The 19,731-nt window shown below is 36.3% G+C and overlaps 3 protein-coding genes across 4 annotated transcripts in view; 2 read left to right on the top strand and 1 right to left on the bottom strand.

The window, feature by feature from the left end:
* Positions 1 to 19,374, top strand: part of LOC114240877 (uncharacterized) — a 33,883-nt gene extending 14,509 nt beyond the window's left edge. Inside the window, exons 2-13 of one of the 2 annotated variants that reach the window (XM_089734810.1) lie at positions 728 to 764; positions 1,309 to 1,461; positions 1,700 to 1,747; positions 6,604 to 6,745; positions 7,168 to 7,251; positions 9,835 to 9,968; positions 10,510 to 10,646; positions 12,037 to 12,191; positions 13,150 to 13,228; positions 14,337 to 14,499; positions 15,306 to 15,474; positions 16,556 to 19,374. In XM_089734810.1, the coding sequence (XP_089590936.1) occupies positions 728 to 764; positions 1,309 to 1,461; positions 1,700 to 1,747; positions 6,604 to 6,745; positions 7,168 to 7,251; positions 9,835 to 9,968; positions 10,510 to 10,646; positions 12,037 to 12,191; positions 13,150 to 13,228; positions 14,337 to 14,499; positions 15,306 to 15,474; positions 16,556 to 16,731 (1,477 nt within the window). In that variant the 3' untranslated portion in view covers positions 16,732 to 19,374. Of the gene's footprint in view, positions 1 to 457; positions 765 to 1,308; positions 1,462 to 1,699; positions 1,748 to 6,603; positions 6,746 to 7,167; positions 7,252 to 9,834; positions 9,969 to 10,509; positions 10,647 to 12,036; positions 12,192 to 13,149; positions 13,229 to 14,336; positions 14,500 to 15,305; positions 15,475 to 16,555 lie in introns of those variants that run through there. The other variant, XM_089734809.1, reaches the window with a different exon arrangement.
* LOC114240896 (uncharacterized) overlaps positions 1 to 19,731 on the top strand; it is a 173,394-nt gene that overhangs the window by 41,899 nt on the left and 111,764 nt on the right. The gene's annotated exons all lie outside the window — the stretch shown is intronic.
* Setd3 (SET domain containing 3) overlaps positions 18,547 to 19,731 on the bottom strand; it is a 30,903-nt gene continuing 29,718 nt past the window's right edge. Inside the window, exon 9 of the mRNA XM_028171631.2 lies at positions 18,547 to 19,378. Coding sequence (XP_028027432.2) covers positions 19,273 to 19,378 — 106 coding nt within the window. The 3' untranslated portion in view covers positions 18,547 to 19,272. The remainder of the gene's footprint in view (positions 19,379 to 19,731) is intronic.

Genomic DNA, 19,731 nt, shown 5'->3' with positions numbered 1-19,731 from the left:
GTACAAACCGCAACGGAATCGTAATAATATAAATTTGTTACCCTTTTCTTTCGTATATCGCTCGATCCTATAGATTAGTATCGATCGCTATGTTAAACAGATAACGACTTTATAAACTTATATTTATAATTTCATCTAAGACTTGTTCAATAACAATTAACAGAATCCCAAAATTTTATTAATTGTGTACTTTTTGACATAGCCTATAACATTAAGCTTCGTAACTTTACTTTGAGTACACGTTTTGACAAATGATGCATTCTTAGAACGATCATATCCGAATCATTTGGACCGTACTTAAAACTGGAATTTTATTAATAAAACGTACGTTTATCCGTAGATAATCTATAACGCAACAATAGTTATAGTTTGTGTGCGGTGAGCAGTAATTGATATTGTTATTGCATGCTCCGGATTGATGCCGCGTGGCCTGTTATTAGCGGGCCGTGTCTTTTGACCCGACATTACTAAGGAGCCGTACCAGAACAATAGCGCGGCACATTGCATTGTGCGGCTCGATTTTAGACACGTTTAGTTTCAATTTGTTTGCTGATATTATTTTAAAACAATCATTAGAATGTATCACGATTCGATTTGGTTACGCACAGAGCATGTTATTGAAGAAATTTCTTCATTTAATCGAGTTTTATGGTCTCGCGTATGAAATTATCTGGCTTATGTTATATTATTTTTTTACAATTTCTGAAATAAGTTTTCTTTGTTACAGGGTATTCATCGTTTGCTGTCTTCTTACATTGTTCGAGGTATGTTTTCATTCTATTTCAACTGTCTTTATTAAAGTTGACTTTTAGGTGTAAAATAAGATTCTTAATAGAAAACAAGTGTTAAATTTAAAACTGGTGACTAGACTCCAAATATAAAAAAAATGTTCGGTTGGTTAGATTTTCAGGAGATATTTTTCTAGTTTAGGGTATATTTAAATTCGAACGCTAAGGAGATAAGGCTATGACATCTATTGATAAATTCATAAGTCTCTCAGTAACTGATTGCGTGTCACTTATACAATACAAACTTCAGTTATCAAACAACAGCCTGATTTATGATTATAGCTTGGACTGCGTGTTGATTTTTTTGTTTTAAAATTGAAAATGTGTGTAACAAATTAATTGTTTTCGTCTTTATCAATTATCACTTCAGGTCATTGGAGAAGAAGTTCTATACATTATGATAACTGAATATTGAAAACAAATTCACGTTTTGTTTTTGTTTTATACATATGTGTGTTCCAGTAACCACAACACAGAAGATTCGGCTTGGCTCGCTAATTTATTGTTACTATCTTTACAGAAAGTTAACTCAGTGCCTCAGCTGGATACGTCCTCGGCGGAATCGGATTCATCACAAGACCTCACTGACTCGGCTTTGGGTTCAGCATCTTCTGAGGTACACGAGGGCTCCGGAGAAGATCCGCCTGACCCAGTACCTACCTCTGTGGCAAAGGTAGCAAAACTTTTTCAGGTAGCAATAAATGTATAACTATACTGTCTGTTGGCAGAGTAAATTTATTATTGAGATTTTCGAACAGAATCGATCCCAAAAATATCATTATGTTAACAGTCCTGCGTATCAAGCTACACTTAACAAGCTTATATTATTTAACAATCACAAGCCAGCCGTCATTTCCGAACTGATATTTCAAATCGAAATAGTATATATTGAAATATCATTTTTGTTTCAGAATGAAACAAGAGAAGCTCTGAAAACGGATGGAAGTGAACAAGACCCGGTGAGTTACAATGAAATATTACTCATCTGTTCTCTTTGTTTTAATTTAACCATTCCAATTAGTCGATTAGTACCTGAAATATAATTAGTAATTGACAAGTTATTATGTCGAAGAAACTTCTGCACTAATCGTAGAAGATAACTATGTCTACGAATGTTATAAGATTACTGGATCATGGCGTATCCGGTTCTTGATTGAATCCAGGCTCCTTTTTTGTTTCACTAGATTAACGATCTACTTGGTATTTCAGCTGTTGTAGCATTGCGGCTTCATACGCGGGTCGATACCTTAATCCTGTCCATTTCTATTGCAAAGCAATCACGCGTAGCTATTCAAATAGAAGGGTAGATTTTTTCAATAAAATGAAGGTATCGCCCCAAACTCTATGTGTATCTTTGGACTTAGTTAATCGCTTACAACTAAGTCGGTTATCTTAAAGGAAAATACTTTTCGCAAAAGCCCCAATACAGTTTAAGTTTGGTAGTTTTTATTTGGACAAATTATTAAGATATCAGTGGCTAGCAAAAAAATTGCTTAGAAAAAAAACAAAAAAAATATGTTCTGTGACATCGAAATCTATTTACTAAGTGGCCATGAAAAGAATGTGTTTCTATCCATGACATTATGAGCTACTGCATATACTAGACCACGTTTTCCTCATTATGAAGCCAGATAAGTGCATTAATGTTGTCGACTCTCACTTTTCTTGAGACAGTATTAAGTAGGTGTTCAACTGTAGAATAATTTAATAGGCATAATTTTACAGAAAAAGAAAGTTCTGCTCGGATACTTACTGTCTATATGAGGAAATTTATATGTTCCCTATATATCCCTTTATATACCTATATATCCCTATACTTATATACCTATATATCCCTATATATCCTATATAATATTGGTCTCATAGAAATTTAATTTTTTTTCCTGCTTTCACATTCTTTAGTGAGAACAGTACAAAATGAATTAATTTTAATTTAACTTAGAGTTTTATCGCTGGTCGTTCTCTAGAAATTGATCTTGTTTGTTAATTCTAAACCATGCTAGGGTTCATTAGAATTGCTAAGTTCATAAACAAAGTAAACAAATACTAGTGCTAATTCGTCGAAAACATTCGCTGAAGAGTTTGACGTGCAACCTAGCCCACAGGCACACCTGAGTTTCTCGCGGGATTTTCTCAGTGGGTCGCGTTTCCAATTCGATGGTAGATTCTGCGAAGCACTGTACTAGCTAGAGCTAGTGTTAGCAACATAGCAGGTTAGGGCCCCGTGAGCTCACCTAATCGTTCGATGAAGCTGGCATAACCTCTCGAGGTTACCAGCATTGGTAGGAAGAAAAAAAAGCATAACATAAAATTAGACAGAAATTATGAGCGCACACTTGTAAGTACCGCTATTCTGGCTATTACATCCTCGAGTCATTAGTTGCGGGTGGGTCGAAAAGTGAGATAGTTATAAAATACAATTGAGACTCCGAACTTTTGTATCAAAGTGAGTGGTGGCATATTTGCTGTGATGCCTAGAACTCCGGTATTCACTTAACTCAAGTGGGTCTTGGGATTACCAATATAGTACTTTAAAAAACGTTGACTAGGAGTAGCAGTCATTATTCGAGTATTTATCCTAATGTACAAATAGCTTTAAAGACAAAAGACAAAGCATCTTTATCATCTTGGTTCCATTCCGTGTTCAAATCTGCTTGTTCATCTCGAAGTAGCACTATTAAAATTGGCGAAGCAGTCAATTTAAAGAATTGCACGCGATAATCTCCGTCATTATATTTAGTCTCGGGGTGAAAGGTTTCCAACAAAAGATGCCAATCCACATTATTTAGCACAACTGCATTGGAAGTTTTGAATGAAATCGATGAGATGATTGGTTACAGTTTTTTTTTTTGTGGCTGGCAGTAGTTCTGTTTTCGTGTTGGTTTTACGGTCAATTGGTAACTTTAATGCAGAGCAGCTCACTTTGCTAATGTGACATTACTGAATCGATTTTCGGGCAGTGAAAGTTCGAAATGATATATAATCGACTTTTGGGTGTTCAACGATATTGAATATGAGCATTGTTCATATTGTTCTGTTTGTTAACGGACGAGCACACACACCATCAAGGCAAGGTGCCACCTTATTGCCACACCCGTCTCGCTGCCCTGCTACTGAATGGAGGAGGTCAAGATTGCCCTACATTTTGCAACATTTGTACTTTGCTTCAATGTTACTTTGATACTCTCTCGTTCGTTGATGATACTCCTATTGTTAGTTTTCGTAACTTTTATAACACAAATGTCGATTCTATGAAAGTTATTTTGGAGTTCGGTATGAAGTATTTAAAAATTATCTTTAAATTATGTATACTAAAAGAGGGCTCCGGTAAGTTAACATATTAATTAAACGAAGCATTGTTTAAGTGGTTTTAATACTAATCTTCCAACCTACATAGAAAAAATGTGCATTAATGACAAAAAAATTAATTTTCATAATATGTAACCATAATATGTAATGTGTAACCATAAAAACATAATATGTAATGTATATTACCTAATTTCAATACATTAAAAATACGTTTGCATCGAAGAGTTAGAATAGTTCGTGAGAATTGCCCAGCAGAATGTCAAGTTCACTGTCAACGTATATCAACAATGCTGTGATGTGTGGATTGATTTAATCTCTGACCTGTCTCATCGTCGGCGTGTGATGAAATAGCTGTTGTTTAGCTCACTTGTACGTGCACCATGAATAGCGGTCTCAGGCAATTGTGTGACCTAAATGTTTGCACAAGCCCTTACTTTTCTTAATAAATTACTGTATTTTTGTAAAGACGATAATGTCAGCTGCTGGAACGCGTTTTACTGTTTTTCTTAATTCAAAGCGTTTTAATTCTAAGAGTGGATGGATATAAAAATCTCACATCTTTTAATTCTTAATAAATATCTGAATAAAAGTACTGTTTAATACTCGTTTTCTTCCAGAATCTTACATCTGGTCTTGGTTTTGATTCATTAATTTATATGTGTCATGAGTGAATGATTAAGGACACAATAATATAAATAGTAATTTACAAAATGTTATTAATGGTAAAGAGATCGATTTTCACATGACGCTTTGTGACTACAGTAATTATTTTTAAAATGCGGTAAATTCGATATGGCGTTGAGAGGTCATTATTTTAGTGTCAGTAGGAAAGTGAGAACTTTCGTACACAGAAACGCTTCATTTTTACATATAATTGCGTTCTCAAAAATTTGAATTCCATCATTTAACTAGCATTACAAGCTCTAATGACAATACTTCGCGGAGTGGATAACAAGCTGATTCAGCATTATTATCATGCTTGTTCCACGGAGCGTGACATACCACGATGCATTCTCAAGTTTATTAGTTGTTTTTTTTTCTTTCTATCGAAATCAATTTGTGGAAGTGTTGTGGCGACAGTAGTCCACTGACCTAATTTTATAATGCGTAGAGAGGCGAGGCGACGGCGGGCGGCGGCGTGTGAACCGCCCTGGCCCAGTTACGATTGCCATTAATTGTGCAAAATTTTCAAGGGGGTCGTGACTGTGAAATGGTGCATTACCACTCACCGTAATTCGGTTGTTTACCATTTCTTTTGTCGAGCCAAGATAATGGATGCAAACCGATAAAACAATTTGGAATTCTTCAACGAACTTTTTTGTATTTGTTGTGGTTGCAAAGTAAGAATTAGATTTAAGCGGCAGGCAGCGGTTTGGCTCTGCCCCTGGCGTTGCTGAAGTCCAAGGGTGACGGTAACCACTCACCATCAGGTGGGCCGTATGTTCGTCTGCCTACAAGGGCGATAAAAAAATGTTCGAGTTGAAATAATTCAAGTAATTAGCGGAGGTGATGTGTAATAGAGGCAGTCATAAACCATGGATGCCGGAACGTGGTGGTTATGCGCTTAGCTATCTCAGGGCCATCGGTTGCCCAATCTCCGCACGTTATGATGTTGTTTCGCAAATGCTTAGATCTTCATCAGTCTCTACGGATGTTTATTAACACCGTCTCTGTTAGACTGATAGGGATAATTGATGAGGACGTTGGGATATTAATGAATAAGCTTGGTTAGTAAGTAGATTCGCCTTACTTTATATCATACGTTACATACCTATTTAGTATATTAGAATTTTTGAAAACTCGCGATATCCAGATTATGGATCGACTTATACATAAAAAGAAAAGTAGCGCGCTTCATGTTTTTTTCCAATACCTTCTATTCTACTATAGCTGCCGCTACTTATAATAAGGTTATTAAGTGATTTATTAGATAACACGAGCGAGCACGACCTCCTTGAATTAGTCTTCTGCTTCATCGGTTTATTCTGTCTCTCCTTCTGACTTTGAATACTAGTGGTAGGGAGTTTTATGAGTCATTTATTCGTTTTTAATTTAAAGATGCTATTTTAATACGTGGAACTGAGTCTTTACCTTACTGCTCAACATGAATCGCGACATTCACTTTGGGGTTCGTAATGTTGTTCTGGGCTATAATAAGTACATAGCATCAGGTTGACTGATTATTCGTCTGTTCATCTACGCCATCAAAATAATCTCACCATGGTGGTAGGACCTCTTGTGAGTTCGCACGGGTAAGTACCACAGCCCTGCCTATTTCTGCTGTGAAGCAGTAATGCGTATCGGTTTGAAGGGTGGGGCCGTTGTAACTATACTGAGACCTTAGAACTTATATCTCAAGGTGGGTGGCGTATTTACGTTGTAAATGTCTATGGGCTCCAGTAACCACTTAACACCAGGTGGGCTGTGAGCTCGTTCACCCAACTATGCGACAAAAAAACATTGTGAATCCAAAACAGCTAATTTTGTTTTTTTATTTACTTTTAAGGTGGTATTTTTATCGGAGAAAAACGGCTACATCCCGGTAAGCATTAAGCCTCGGTCACCCGCAGTTGATGTGGGTTGGAGGGAGCCCCCGGCCTGGGAAAGAGAGTACAGAAGACATCGTACGAACGGCAGCCGAGTACAATGTGAGTGAGCAAAAGCGATCCCTATATACCAAAAAAAAGGCAGGGAATGCCTTATAACATAATTGTGTACTAGTCTCTATATATACAAAAATGAATTGCTGTTCGTTAGTCTCGCTAAAACTCGAGAACGGCTGGACAGATTTGGCTAATTTTGGTCTTGAATTATATGTGGAAGTCCAGAGAAGGTTTAAAAGGTAGATAAATATAAAAATGCTCGGAATTAAATAAAAATAACAATTTTGTTTTCCCGTTGATGTGTCCCCCGTCGGACGGATTCCTTTTGTTTGTTTTAAGTTTATTTTATACAAAAGTTTAGGTCTGTTATTTATCGATTGAGGCACTACGAGTCTGTCGAGTCAGCTAGTTTGTAATAAAGATTTAAAATAATAACAATATTAACTAATATAATGCTTCTTCCATAGATATTGAGGCTGAATGTCAAGATGACTTCATGAAGATTCGGGTTGGTTTCAATGGATCGTTCAACGGATTGGTGTATTCCGCAGGTATACTTAAATTATTTTGACATTTAAAGTTGTATTTTGTTAAGTTCTAACGTAACGTAGGATTAGTGAAAGCGTTTTTTACGCTTTTGTAGTCGAGAACCGTTGTTGATAACTAGCTCCCTGTATAGTATCAGTCTGTATACGCGCACTGGTGGTGTTACTGGTGGTAGGACCTCTTATGAGTCCGCACGGGTAGGTTCCATCACCCTGCCTATTTCTGTCGTGAATCAGTAATGCGTTTCGGTTTGAAGGGTGGGGTAGCCGTTGTAACTATACCGAGACCTTAGAAGTTATATCTCAAGGTGGGTGACGCATTTACGTTGAAGATGTCTATAGGCTCCAGTAACCACTTAGCACCAGGTGGGCTGTGAGCTCGTCTAGCCATCTAAGCAATAAAAAAAAAGGTTCTATGATAAAAGTGTGACGGTTTCTAACAAACCCCATACAAACGCAGTCGGGTTCGTTTCCCAGACTAATCGGCCAAGCATCTTTGCAACACGCAGAACAATTAAGACTTGTAACTAGATAAGTGTCATAACGTTATCATTGTTGTCTCGTCTCTCAGACTGTTGACTACTGGCTATCTGATTTATTAATTTACCGACTGGTAAAACGTGTCAGATTTGTTTTTTATTATACGAGAACATTACAAATAATATGTAAATGACGTGCATTTTGAAGATTCTTACCTTTTTTTTTATTGCCCTTGTAGGCACACGAGCACATAGTCCACCTGATGGTGAGTGGTTACCGACGTTACCGTCGCCCATGGACTTCAGTAATGCCAGGGGCACAGTCAAGCTGCTGCCTACCGTAACCGTACCTACTGAATTTCTCGCCGGATCTTTTTAGTAGGTTTTAGTTTAGATCTTTACTGGTGATAGGACGTCTTGTGAATCCGCGCGGGTGGGTACCACAACCCCGCCTATTTTTGCCGTGAAGGAGTAATGCGTTTCGGTTTGAAAGGTGGGGCAGCCGTTGTAACTATACTGAGACCTTAGAACTCATATCTTAAGGTAGGTGGCGGCATTTACGTTGTAGATGTCTATGGGCTTCGGTAACCATTTAACATCAGGTGGGCCGTGAGCTCGTCCACCCATTAACGGAATAAAAAAAATAAAAAAATAGGTCGTGATTTAGATTCGGTAGTAGATTCTGCGAAGCACTGTTTTTGCTCGGGCCAGTGTTAGCAAATGCTCACAGATTGAGGCCCGTAGACTACCAGCAAATAGGTAGGAAAAAAAGTAGATACTTCAAGCGAGTTTCGTTTTTCCTTCTTTGTTTCTGGTTACCAGAGCCAATAAACAACACAAAGTTAATGTCGTCACCCAACTTGAGAGATGAGTTCGAAATCTGAATTTTATTGTATAACGGTTGTTCCTTATCAAACTCGAATGCGATTGTACATTTATTGAGTTCTGGTATAATTCTGGTATAATCGAGTTGAACTCGTAACACTAAATGAAAATATTAAAAAATAGCTTATTTTTAATGAAATTTTACATTAAATGCTAAACAAGAAATTCCCGTTTAATTACAATTATGTGTGAGATTATTGCCGACATTGTCTGGTGATTCGTGAGACAAACAATCAATTCTAAGCACCGTTAGTTAAGTCGGTGCGGAAAATGATCGTTTAAAAAAATATAAATAAAGCTCAAAGCTCGGACCGAATTGTTCATAAACGGTCCGATGGTTGTGGCGTTTGTTCACAAAATGATTCCGATTAGTAAAAATTGAAAATGTTTCTTCAAACTATAGTAGTTAATTTTATGTATTGGTTTAAAATCGGTCCGAATTTGATTTATATTAAAAGTTTGTCAGGTTCCGTAATACCTCGAAGAATTTTTATTAATTCTCTATTGTGAATATCGAATATGTCCGTAATAATATTATCATTATCATACATATAATAAACTAGGAGAATAAGGATTAGATAACAATAAAAACAGATTTTTAGAATTCACGCCCAAGCTACTGAACCGATTTTGACGAAATTTGCTATGGAATTGTTTGAACCCTGATAAATGAAGGTTAGGTAAGAAAAAAAGTGTAGTCTGCGTCGCTGAAGTTGCTAATGAAAAACTAGTATTTAATAATTATTTTCACCATTATAATTTTTTTTTATTACTTAGATGGGTGGACGAGCTCACAGCCCACCTGGTGTTAAGTAGTTACTGGAGCCCATAGACATCCACAATGTAAATGCGCCACCCACCTTGAGATATAAGTTCTAAGGTCTCAAGTATAGTTACAACAGCTCCCCCACCCTTCAAACTGAAACGCATTACTGCTTCACGGCAGGAATAGGCAGGGTGGTGGTACCCACCTCCGCGGACTCACAAGAGGTCCTACCACCACTAAAATTAGGTACCTACCACCAAATTAGGTACCATTTTAATTTGCCAATGTCGGGCTTTTTTCAAGACGCTTGACATTAAGCAGTAGGTCATCATAGCATTACAGGTTAAACTTTTTATTATTATCTCTCATGTATATTAATTCTGTACAATCAATTCAATATTTATCTCTTAATGTATGTGTAGTGGTAACAAAGCATGGTAACGCATTTATTTTTTCCAGGCTATTCTTACGACACGGATTGCATGTATGTGAACGGAACTGGCCGAGATTATTATGAGTTCTACATACAGTTGAATAGATGTGGAACCCTTGGTAGGAACAGTCAGCACGACGATTCAAGAAAACACCCCACCGTAAGTCCTAGCATGAGTCCTAGAATACTCAAGTACACATTATTTCACGATAGCACCACATATTTCAGGATTTAACTTAGATATTTTGGTTGTGAAGTACGAAATACGCTTACTGGTGGTAGGACCTCTTGTGAGTCCGCACGGGTAGCTACCACCACTCTGCCTATTTTTGCCGTGAAGCAGTAATGCGTTTCGGTTTGAAAGGTAGGGCAGCCGTTGTAAATATACTTGAGACCTTAGAGCTTATATCTCAAGGTGGGTGGCGCATTTACATTGTAGATGTCTTTAGGCTCCAGTGAACACTTAACACCAGGTGGGCTGTCAGCTCGTCCACCCAGCTATGCAATAAAAACATATCCTACATAAATGAATTACTGCTTGACGGCAGAATTGGGCAGGGTGATGATATTCAATACTGCTAATTACTGTCGTCGTTATTAAGATTGGTAGCTCGGTAGTGGTTCAAACCCTTGAGTGTTGTGAAGTATAAACAAAAAAATAGTTTTCAAGATTTTGATGAGTTATCATTTACGTTTTTCAGAAAAACCTAATGTGGAACACTATAACGGTCCAGTACAATCCACTTATAGAAGAGGAGCTTGATGAACACTTCAAGGTGACCTGCGAGTACGGATATGACTTTTGGAAGACTGTCACATTTCCATTCCTCGATGTTGAGTGAGTTACGTTCTTAAAATTAGATTATAATTTTTGTTTTAAAAGATTTTCAATGTTAAAAGAACGTTCGTTAAAAAAATGCATTATATTAGAAAGTCAAAAGAATTTTCGTAAACAAATTCATACGTCTTGCGTTTTTTATTCAAATCGTAATAGAACTATAACAAAATTCGATTGCGTTATATAAGTAATAGGTACGTGTAGGCAACTATAAGTAATTGATTTAAGTATAAGTAGCTCTAATTGCTTCGCAAGCACAAAGAGATAGAACATCTGAACATCTTCTTCTTTTTCTCCACTTTATCCCACTAGGTGGGGTCGGCACAGCTAACTTTTCTCTTCCATTCTCTTCTATCAGCCGTTATCTCAACACTCACTCCTCTCTCTCTCTCATATCGTCATCCACACACTCCATCCATGTCTTCGTTGGTCGAGCTCTTCCCCCTCTACCTTGCACTACCATTTCCATTCATCTTCTAGTCACATGCATCTTCTCTCTACGCATCACAAGTCCATACCATGCTAACCGTCCGCTCTTTAATTTGTTGATTACCGGGGCTACTTTCACACTTCCTCTGATATACTCATTCTTTATCTTGTCCATTCTTGTTACTCCACACATCCATCTCAACATTCGCATCTCTGCCGCATGCACTCCTCTTTCATGCTTTACTTTCGTCGCCCAACATTCAGATCCATACAGCACAGCACATACAGCATCTTAAATGTTCGTTTTATTTTAGAGAATCGGAAACAATGAAGTTGATTGGCACACGAAGCGCTGTCGTTATAATAGAAAATATAGTCGCTCAATCGTCGCGCACGTCTGGTACTAACGAAGTCTGTGACACCGAAACGAATCATAAATACGAAGATAATCTATCAAACGCTTGCAATTGTTATTAGGTTAACACGTGGTTGTTTGAGGCGGCTTCTTGATAAAGTTAACAATAGATTTTGACTTAGGATTATAGATCGACACGCTGTGGAAAGAAAACACAGAAAATTGTATTGTTTTTTTTATTGCTTAGATGGGTGGGCGAGCTCACCTGGTGTTAAGTGATTACTAGAGCCCATCGACATCTACAACGTAAATGCGCCACCCACCTTGAGATATAAGTTCTAAGGTCTCAGTATAGTTACAACGGCTGCCCTACCCTTCAGACCGAAACGCATTACTGCTTCACGGCAGAAATAGGCAGAGCGGTTGTACCTACCCGCGCGGACTCATCATCATATCCATACCAATTCTGATATTATAAATGCGAAATGGTATTTATCCTTGTTTGTACTTCTATCACGTATAAACGAAGCAACGAATTATTATGATTTTACGGCAGCGTAAAAATTATGTGTTACATATATATTTATTTTTTCTGCTTGTTTTCAGAGTAGCGACCGGCAACCCAGTCGTTTTTACACTTCAGCCGCCGGAATGCTACATGGAGATTAGATCGGGGTACGGAGCGAACGGCGCACGGGTCGCCGGCCCTGTGCACGTTGGAGATCCACTCACCTTACTTATTTACATGAGAAGTTCATACGGTGAGTTGTTATCCTTATACTTCCCTATCCTTACCCGACTTAGTAAATTGTTTTTTTTATTTTTTTTTATAAGATGACGCGATGCTGCCGCGACTTAAAACATCCGTGACGAAGAAAATCTAATTTTAAAGGTTTTGTTAAAGAAAAATCCAATTAATGTAATTAGTCCAATATTTCAGTACTTTTTTATCTTTGAAGAATATATTTCTTACAGCTTATGGAAATTAACTAGTGAAATCGTCAGAGTGAACATTTCTTGTTTTATAAATGTGGTGCGGGGGGCTTACGATACTATGTAACATAAAAAAATGAATATTGCTTTTGCTAATTTGTAACAGAATTCGAATGAACCATTTATAATAACAATTAAATACCGTAAGAGCAAGGGCGTCTGCTTAACGGTAGTTCGCGTGTTTCGTTGCAATGAGAGTTCCCGAATTATTTCGATTTGATATCCGATCAAGTTCATTGATCTTCCTTTTTTAAGTAAAATTTGGAAGCAATCCCGTTCGTCGATAAAGTGTGTCAGTGAATTATGTTCTATTATGCCTTTTGTCGTTAAGAAATTATGTGATAATCTTTTAGACATTGTACTAGCTACTAGTGCCAGCTAATTTCGTATTGTTGTTGTAAGAACGGAAAAATCTCTTTGAAGCATGTAGTTTTTGTTATTGGAAAATACTCCTCGTTACTTTTGAATAGTTAAGATTAAAGACATCGGAGACTATTATAACCGGATGCTTTATGAAGTTTTTTTTTAAATATTTTATTTGTGAATTCAAAATCACCAAGTGTTTTTTAAATTGTTTTAAACTTACAATTATTATGGTTATATTCGTTGACTCTAACGTTATTCTAGGTCGGTTGTATTTGTACGGGTCTATTTGTGATTTAAAATTATTGAAAATCAGTCGAATGTTAACGAATATATTATACATATATATTTATTTATTTTCAGATGGTTTTGACATTGTTGTCAACGATTGCTATGCTCATAATGGCGGAGGCAAACGAATCAAACTTATAGACGAATTAGGGTAAGTATCGGTTATATCATTATGTGAATTAAACTGAAATAATTTCGTGATGGTTTTTTAAACAAATCTCAAAATTAGGGGTATAAGGTTGGAGATCCATGATTTCAACTTTTGAAATTGAACAGTTTAACTTGGAAACGGTTCTGAAATTTATAATATCTAAAGGTAGATAGAACATTACGAATCAAAAGTAATGAGAAATGTCTTATCTATTGTTATTGAATAGTTCTAAGACAATATCTTCGATCAAATAATACATATTTATTTTAAATACACATAATTTTAGCTCGCACGTATAAGTACTGCCATTCTGTCTATCTATACCACGAAGCACTTCAAGTTGAACTTTACCCACTGAGTTTCTGGCCGGATCTTCTCAGTGGGTTGCGATTCCGTCCAGTGACAGATTTTGTGAAGCACTGCTCTTGCTAAGGCCAATGTTAGCAATTCCTCTCAGGTTGAGCGCCGTGAACTCACCTACCAGTCACAGCGTAGCGTACCGGATACTATAGACGTCATAACGTGGTAGTCCCAACTATATTGAGATATGAAATTTAAGTCTTGACTGTGTAGTATATAGGATATTCAACCCTTCAAACGGGAACGCATTACTTGCTGCTAAAGTGAAGTGGTGGCGCCTACCTGTACGGGCTTACAATACAATAAGTCCTAAGAATCGTCATAATAAACTTCAGTAATCATTAACAGTAGAGCTGCGAGCTTGCTTGCCCATCTTTTTTTTTTTTTTTTGGTCAGGAGGAAATCGCCGGACTTCCGCCCTCCACTGGGGATAGAGGGCGGGGCATGTCAGAGTCGAACTGACTAAAACCTCCTGTCGCTCAACAACCAACGTCCAAACCTCGCATGAGACAGAACTCATGAAGAGGCAAAGGGGGGAAAGTGAAGCGTTTAGTGCGGAGCACATCTCTCCCATCACCCTCCCCCTCGGGACGCCGGACCGGCGGTCGTCGGCGCCACGACCACCAGCCCTCTCGGTCGGCAGGCTATCCGAAGCCCGCCTAGATGGCGCCGGTTAGAGTGAGCTGCTTGCCCATCTAGAGACATACTTATTAAAAATTAGGGGTATGATTTTTATTTTTTCTTCCAGATGTCCGGTTGATGACAAGTTGATTTCTCGTTTTCGCGGCTCCTGGTCGGAGACGGGCGTATTCGAAACTCAAGTTTACGCGTACATGAAAACGTTCAGATTCACCGGCTCACAGACGCTTTATATTGAGTGCGATGTCCGGATGTGTCACGGGAGATGTCCGGTACGTTAATATATGTGGTAGACAAAGTAATATATATGTTGGCTTGTTTGAGTCCAAGGTATGGCTGACCTCCATCAGTGCTTGCATCATGTGGGCCGTAAGCTCGTCTGCCTGTAAGGGCAATAAAAATAAGTATCATTATCGTTGGTTTTATAAATAGCTTAGGTGAAACCTTTGAATAGTTAATTTTAATGTTAACGAAGAAACAGATTTATTGTCTAAATATATAATTTGATGCTAGGGATAACCAAAAAATATCAGTAGATTTTTTTAAAAATTTAATACGTAGACGATGATTAGATTGTAAATTTGAAAATTTAAAATTTGATAAGAACTTATTATTACAAAGTTTTCCTATTGATGGAGCGCTTCGTAAGCCCGCACGGGTAGTTACCACTATTCGGCTTATTGCCACCGCAAAGCTGACATGCACTCCGTCTTAAAAGTTGGGAATATCATCTATACTAATATTATAAAGAGAAAAGATTTGTTTGTTTGTTTGTTTGTTTCGAATAGGCTCCGAAACTACTGGACCGATTTGAAAAATTCTTTTTCCATTAGAAGCCGACATTGTCCCTGATGAACATAGGCTACTTTTTTTTTTTTTTTTTTGGTTTCATGTGTGTTTTAATGTTTCCGAAGCGAAGCGAGGGCGGGTCGCTAGTTAAACAATAAAGTTTCACCTCACGTCTCGTGGGTCTGTATTCATGAAATTACATATGCTGTGGTAATTACTTAAAAGTAGATGGGTCGTGAGCTCGTTCAATCTGGCGTAATTAGTTTATAATATGTATTGATATTTGCAGTCGCAGCCCTGTCACTGGCGGAACATGAAGAGCGTGAAACGTCGTTCAGTCGATGACAAATCAGCGGGCACCATCGCCCCGCCTCGCCTGTCAGACAACATCTCGTTGTTCCAATCCCTGCGGGTTCTACAGGAAGGCGAGGAAGACGCTGATACATTACCCAGGACAGGTATTTAACCACACACGCAGTATTATTTAACGCCTTGTTGCAAACGCCATGTTCACGGGTAGACTGAAAACTGCGGGTACGATGCTAGGAGCGAAAAATCTGTATAATCTTTGTAGTTTTTTTTTTTTTGTACTGGAGCCCAATGACTCGTCTCGACAATACACATTTTAGGAACGACACATGTGTTCAATCAAAATGTGAACATTAGAATTTTATTTTATTTTATTTATTTATTTTTATACTTATTGTACACAAAAAGAAAATACAATAAAAACAGATTTAAAGAATGTCTAAATACTATGTACAAAGGCGAGCTTAACTCATTCATGAGTTTTCTTCCAGCAAACCATTATCAGAGAGAAATACGATGTATAAGAGGGGAATAGGGGAAGAGGGGAATTTATTGTAATATTGTAATGGTAACACCTAAGTCTTAACTAAGTTGCTAATTTTATGATTTGCTCATGGCAACCCCCTCTTCCGTTTCAGCCTTTTAGCCCCGTAAATGGCATGTTGCAATTAAATTATAATAAAATTAGAATAAACTCGAATGTTCATTTTACATGCCTGTATTTTATTTATACAACATGTATTTTATGATATGGAATAATTTCTATTTGTAAAATTCTTAGTGTAGGATAAAACATTGAGTGAATGTTTGTTAAATAGGTACATATTATTGACGTTGTAAGATCGCACGTATGTAACCACGGTGTATATTTCTTTCACTCTGAATTCGCGTCGTATGTCGAAAGTTATATTAGTTACACCAATGCAATGGAGTCTTCGACTTCTAATGGTTGAATGCTTCGGTATTATGATCGCTCATACCAATGCCTACCCTGACTATAGACAAATGGGAGGTTTGACATAATATTTCGCCTTTTTTTGTTTTGACAATGTGACCACGGAAACAGTATATATAAAATACTTCAGCCATTAAATTTTGATAATTGTTTGTATTAGTCCTGAAACGACGTGCTACCTTTGTTATATCTAAATATAGGTACAAATACGTAAGCGTACGTTTTCGGTGTAACTAAAATCAATATCGAATTTATTTCATTTCGCTCGTTGCCAGGTTCCCCAGAGGGGCAGACGTGTATGAAGACTTCAGCATTTTCCGCTGTAATAGTTTCCTGCGGGGTTATAATAGCTGCTCTATGCGGAGCTGTTTTGGTTGCTGCGAAAGGTTGGAGAAGAGAAAACACCGCGCCCCATCACGCCTACGTACCTCATAAAGGACGGATCAAATAAAAAACTTTTCTACTCTAGAACCGAATCAAACATTTTCCTAACACGAAAATCACAATTGTCATTCCAGCATTTTATTATAGTTGCCATTTGCTGTGAACCATATACATATCGTCTTCTCGCATTAAAAATGTATAATCTCAAAACTCACTAATTTTACAGGAGATAAAGGTTTAACATGTAATATTTTTAATATTAATCATCTTTGCAACATTTATTTTTTAACAGTTTAATTATCTGTCTTTTAAAGTAAGATAAAATTATGTATTAATTTTGTTAAAAGTAGTCAAAATATAGGTAAACTAAAAAAAAAACTAAAACCAAAACGCTCTTTTGAGAAAAATACTGGTGATACCAAATGATACCGCATATTAACTCAATTTCGAATATTTTTGGAATTGTACACTTATAATGCGAAACGACGATATATTTTTTTATTAGTATTTCGCTGCCCTTTCGTTTTCTTTTTCACTAAACCGACTTCAAAAAGAATGAGGTTCTATGTATGTTTTTTGTGTGTATGTGCACGGATTTCTCCGTCATTTGTGGACAAATATTGATAAATCGATTTTTTTTGTTTGATAGGACATAACCTCGCGGTGATCCCACTCTTAAGTATAGTTAATGTATTTGACTCATAATATTTTAAATTATAGTTAAAGTAGTATAGACATATATGTAATTGCAAACCCGTTGACTGACTACAGGCCGCAGCGATAATGGTGTTATCACTGATTCGTTTTCATCTCTATGAAACATATTTTAAGTTCATATGAACTAAATATGGATAAAGCATTCAGTGCGGTTTGTCGCTGAATTCAGAATTGTGTACTTTTTAGGTATTACGATAAATTTTTAATAACAATCCTTTGGCAAAAGTATTCTAAGCTACAATTTAAATATTAAAGGGAGGTTTTGTTAAAGAGTTTTATGATAAGTCCCAAATATATTAGATATTCTGCCTATTTCTGCCGTGAAGCAGTAATGCGTTTCGGTTTGAAGGGTGGGGCAGCCGTCGTTACTATACTTGAGACCTTAGAACTTGTATCTCAAGGTGGGTGGCGCATTTACGTTGTGGATGTCTATGGGCTCCAGTAACCACTTAACATCAGGTGGGCTGTGAGCTCGTCCACCCATCTAAGGAATAAAAAAAAAAATAAAAAAAAAAATATGAGATTTAAAAGTTAAAATTACAAGTATCCCATATCGAAACAAATATATACTACCTTAATAAAAGAAGTAAGATAGAGAACAGAGACTTTCTTTACAATTATTAGACTTTGGCGAAATCAAAAAGGACCGCCATTACAAAAGAAAATGAAATGAAATACAATTATTATACTGACAGTTGAAATTTAGAAGTGTCAGAATCAATCTTGACAATAAAGATCGTTGTTATTGGTTTAATTTCAAATGCGTACCTGGTACTTAGCCTTTTGAGATGAACTAATTCTTATTGTGTTTGAGTAACAGAATCCTAATTATGTATTAGTTTTTATTGTAGGTTATGACAAATCGTGAGGACTTATATTTTTTCATTTGAATAAAATATGCCTCCTCCGTTTGTCTGCAGTATTTATGTACCGATGATAATATTTATCAAAGTTGTGATAAAAATTAAGTATTAAGTGAAGTTTTATATAAGATACTTATTATTTTTAAATATAGATAGATAATACTCATACATAAATTAAGAATTTAGCAATATAGCGTATTGAGATTTAAATCGTAAAGAAAACATTGTAAATATAGTTAAGATTTCTTTTTATTTATAAACGCAAATATTTGTAGTTCATTTTAAGGGAAAAATAAAACGCATTTCTACAACGAAAAACATTTATTTACGATAAAAAATTGCACTGCCTTCCAACATAAGTACAAATAAAAACAGTAAAAAAACACACGTAACACAATAGTAGTAGGTTCATTTCAACTAAGCGATTAACACAGTGGTCAAGTGTGAATATTTCAATAATGTTTCATTAAAGAAATAATTTCTTAATTAAAAAAAAATCTAAATTCGTGGGTCACTGTTGAACAACAAATAGTGTTCATTCGGAGATTTTTTTACAGTGTTGCCATATTGTTTGAAATTCATAAGACATAAAACATATTTATAGTAAAAAAATCAGTAAAAAAAGTTCACACTGAATCATCGCATGCCTCGAATAAAAATAACAAACTTAAATATAAAAAAATTCGCTGTGTTAATCACTAAATACTAAAAATATAATAAAAAAATGTAAATAATTCTTCGAATACTGTCATGATTTTGTTCATAGGTTGAGAAAACGCGGCTTTGATAGAGAATTCTAGAAACAATAAATATTCACGATAAAGGATAAAATCCATAAGCGACGTAGATTTTTCAAACTAATTAATGGCAACATCAACACGAATCCTACTGTCGTTTGTGTTGCCAAAATGTGTGAACATTATCCTGAGAAATAAATATTGCAGCTTATACATAATTACATAAAATAAATACAAAATAGATATTTTTTTTTACCACGTTTTCATAAATTCGCTAATAAGTACATCGACTTATTGTTTAACCGCGGTGGTTAGTGTTCGTATAGTTTCTTCCAGGTACGTAACAGTAGCTTCCAGTATTTGTACTTCGCATTGTTTCAACAGTTTCACGTTGGAACTGAAAAAAATAATCTCTAATAATAATAATAGATTAAAAACTTAAAAAAAGACCTGACTGAAAATAAAACTGTCTTAAAATTCTGTCAAAGTGATAGAATTATGGTATAGTCATCGTTCCTCGAAGCGTATGCAAATTTTCAACCTGGAAGACGATTATATTTAAAAAAATCTTTACATTCAGCTAATATGAAAGTGTTTGTATTGTTACGTCGGTAAGAGTAACGCCACCTATCGCCGAATTTCAGAAACACACATCGAAGCTACTCGACTTGCCCAGAATGTTCTCGATAAATCTAGGGATGTCGTATCAACTATAAAAACGTTGCAGAGACGGCACAAAATCAGTTAGTA

The sequence above is a fragment of the Bombyx mandarina genome, chromosome 18 (genome assembly GCF_030267445.1).
Source record: "Bombyx mandarina strain Sakado chromosome 18, ASM3026744v2".
Classification (NCBI taxonomy): domain Eukaryota; kingdom Metazoa; phylum Arthropoda; class Insecta; order Lepidoptera; family Bombycidae; genus Bombyx; species Bombyx mandarina.
Note: the sequence above shows the minus strand (reverse complement) of the source record. Positions and strands in the feature narration are given on the sequence as shown.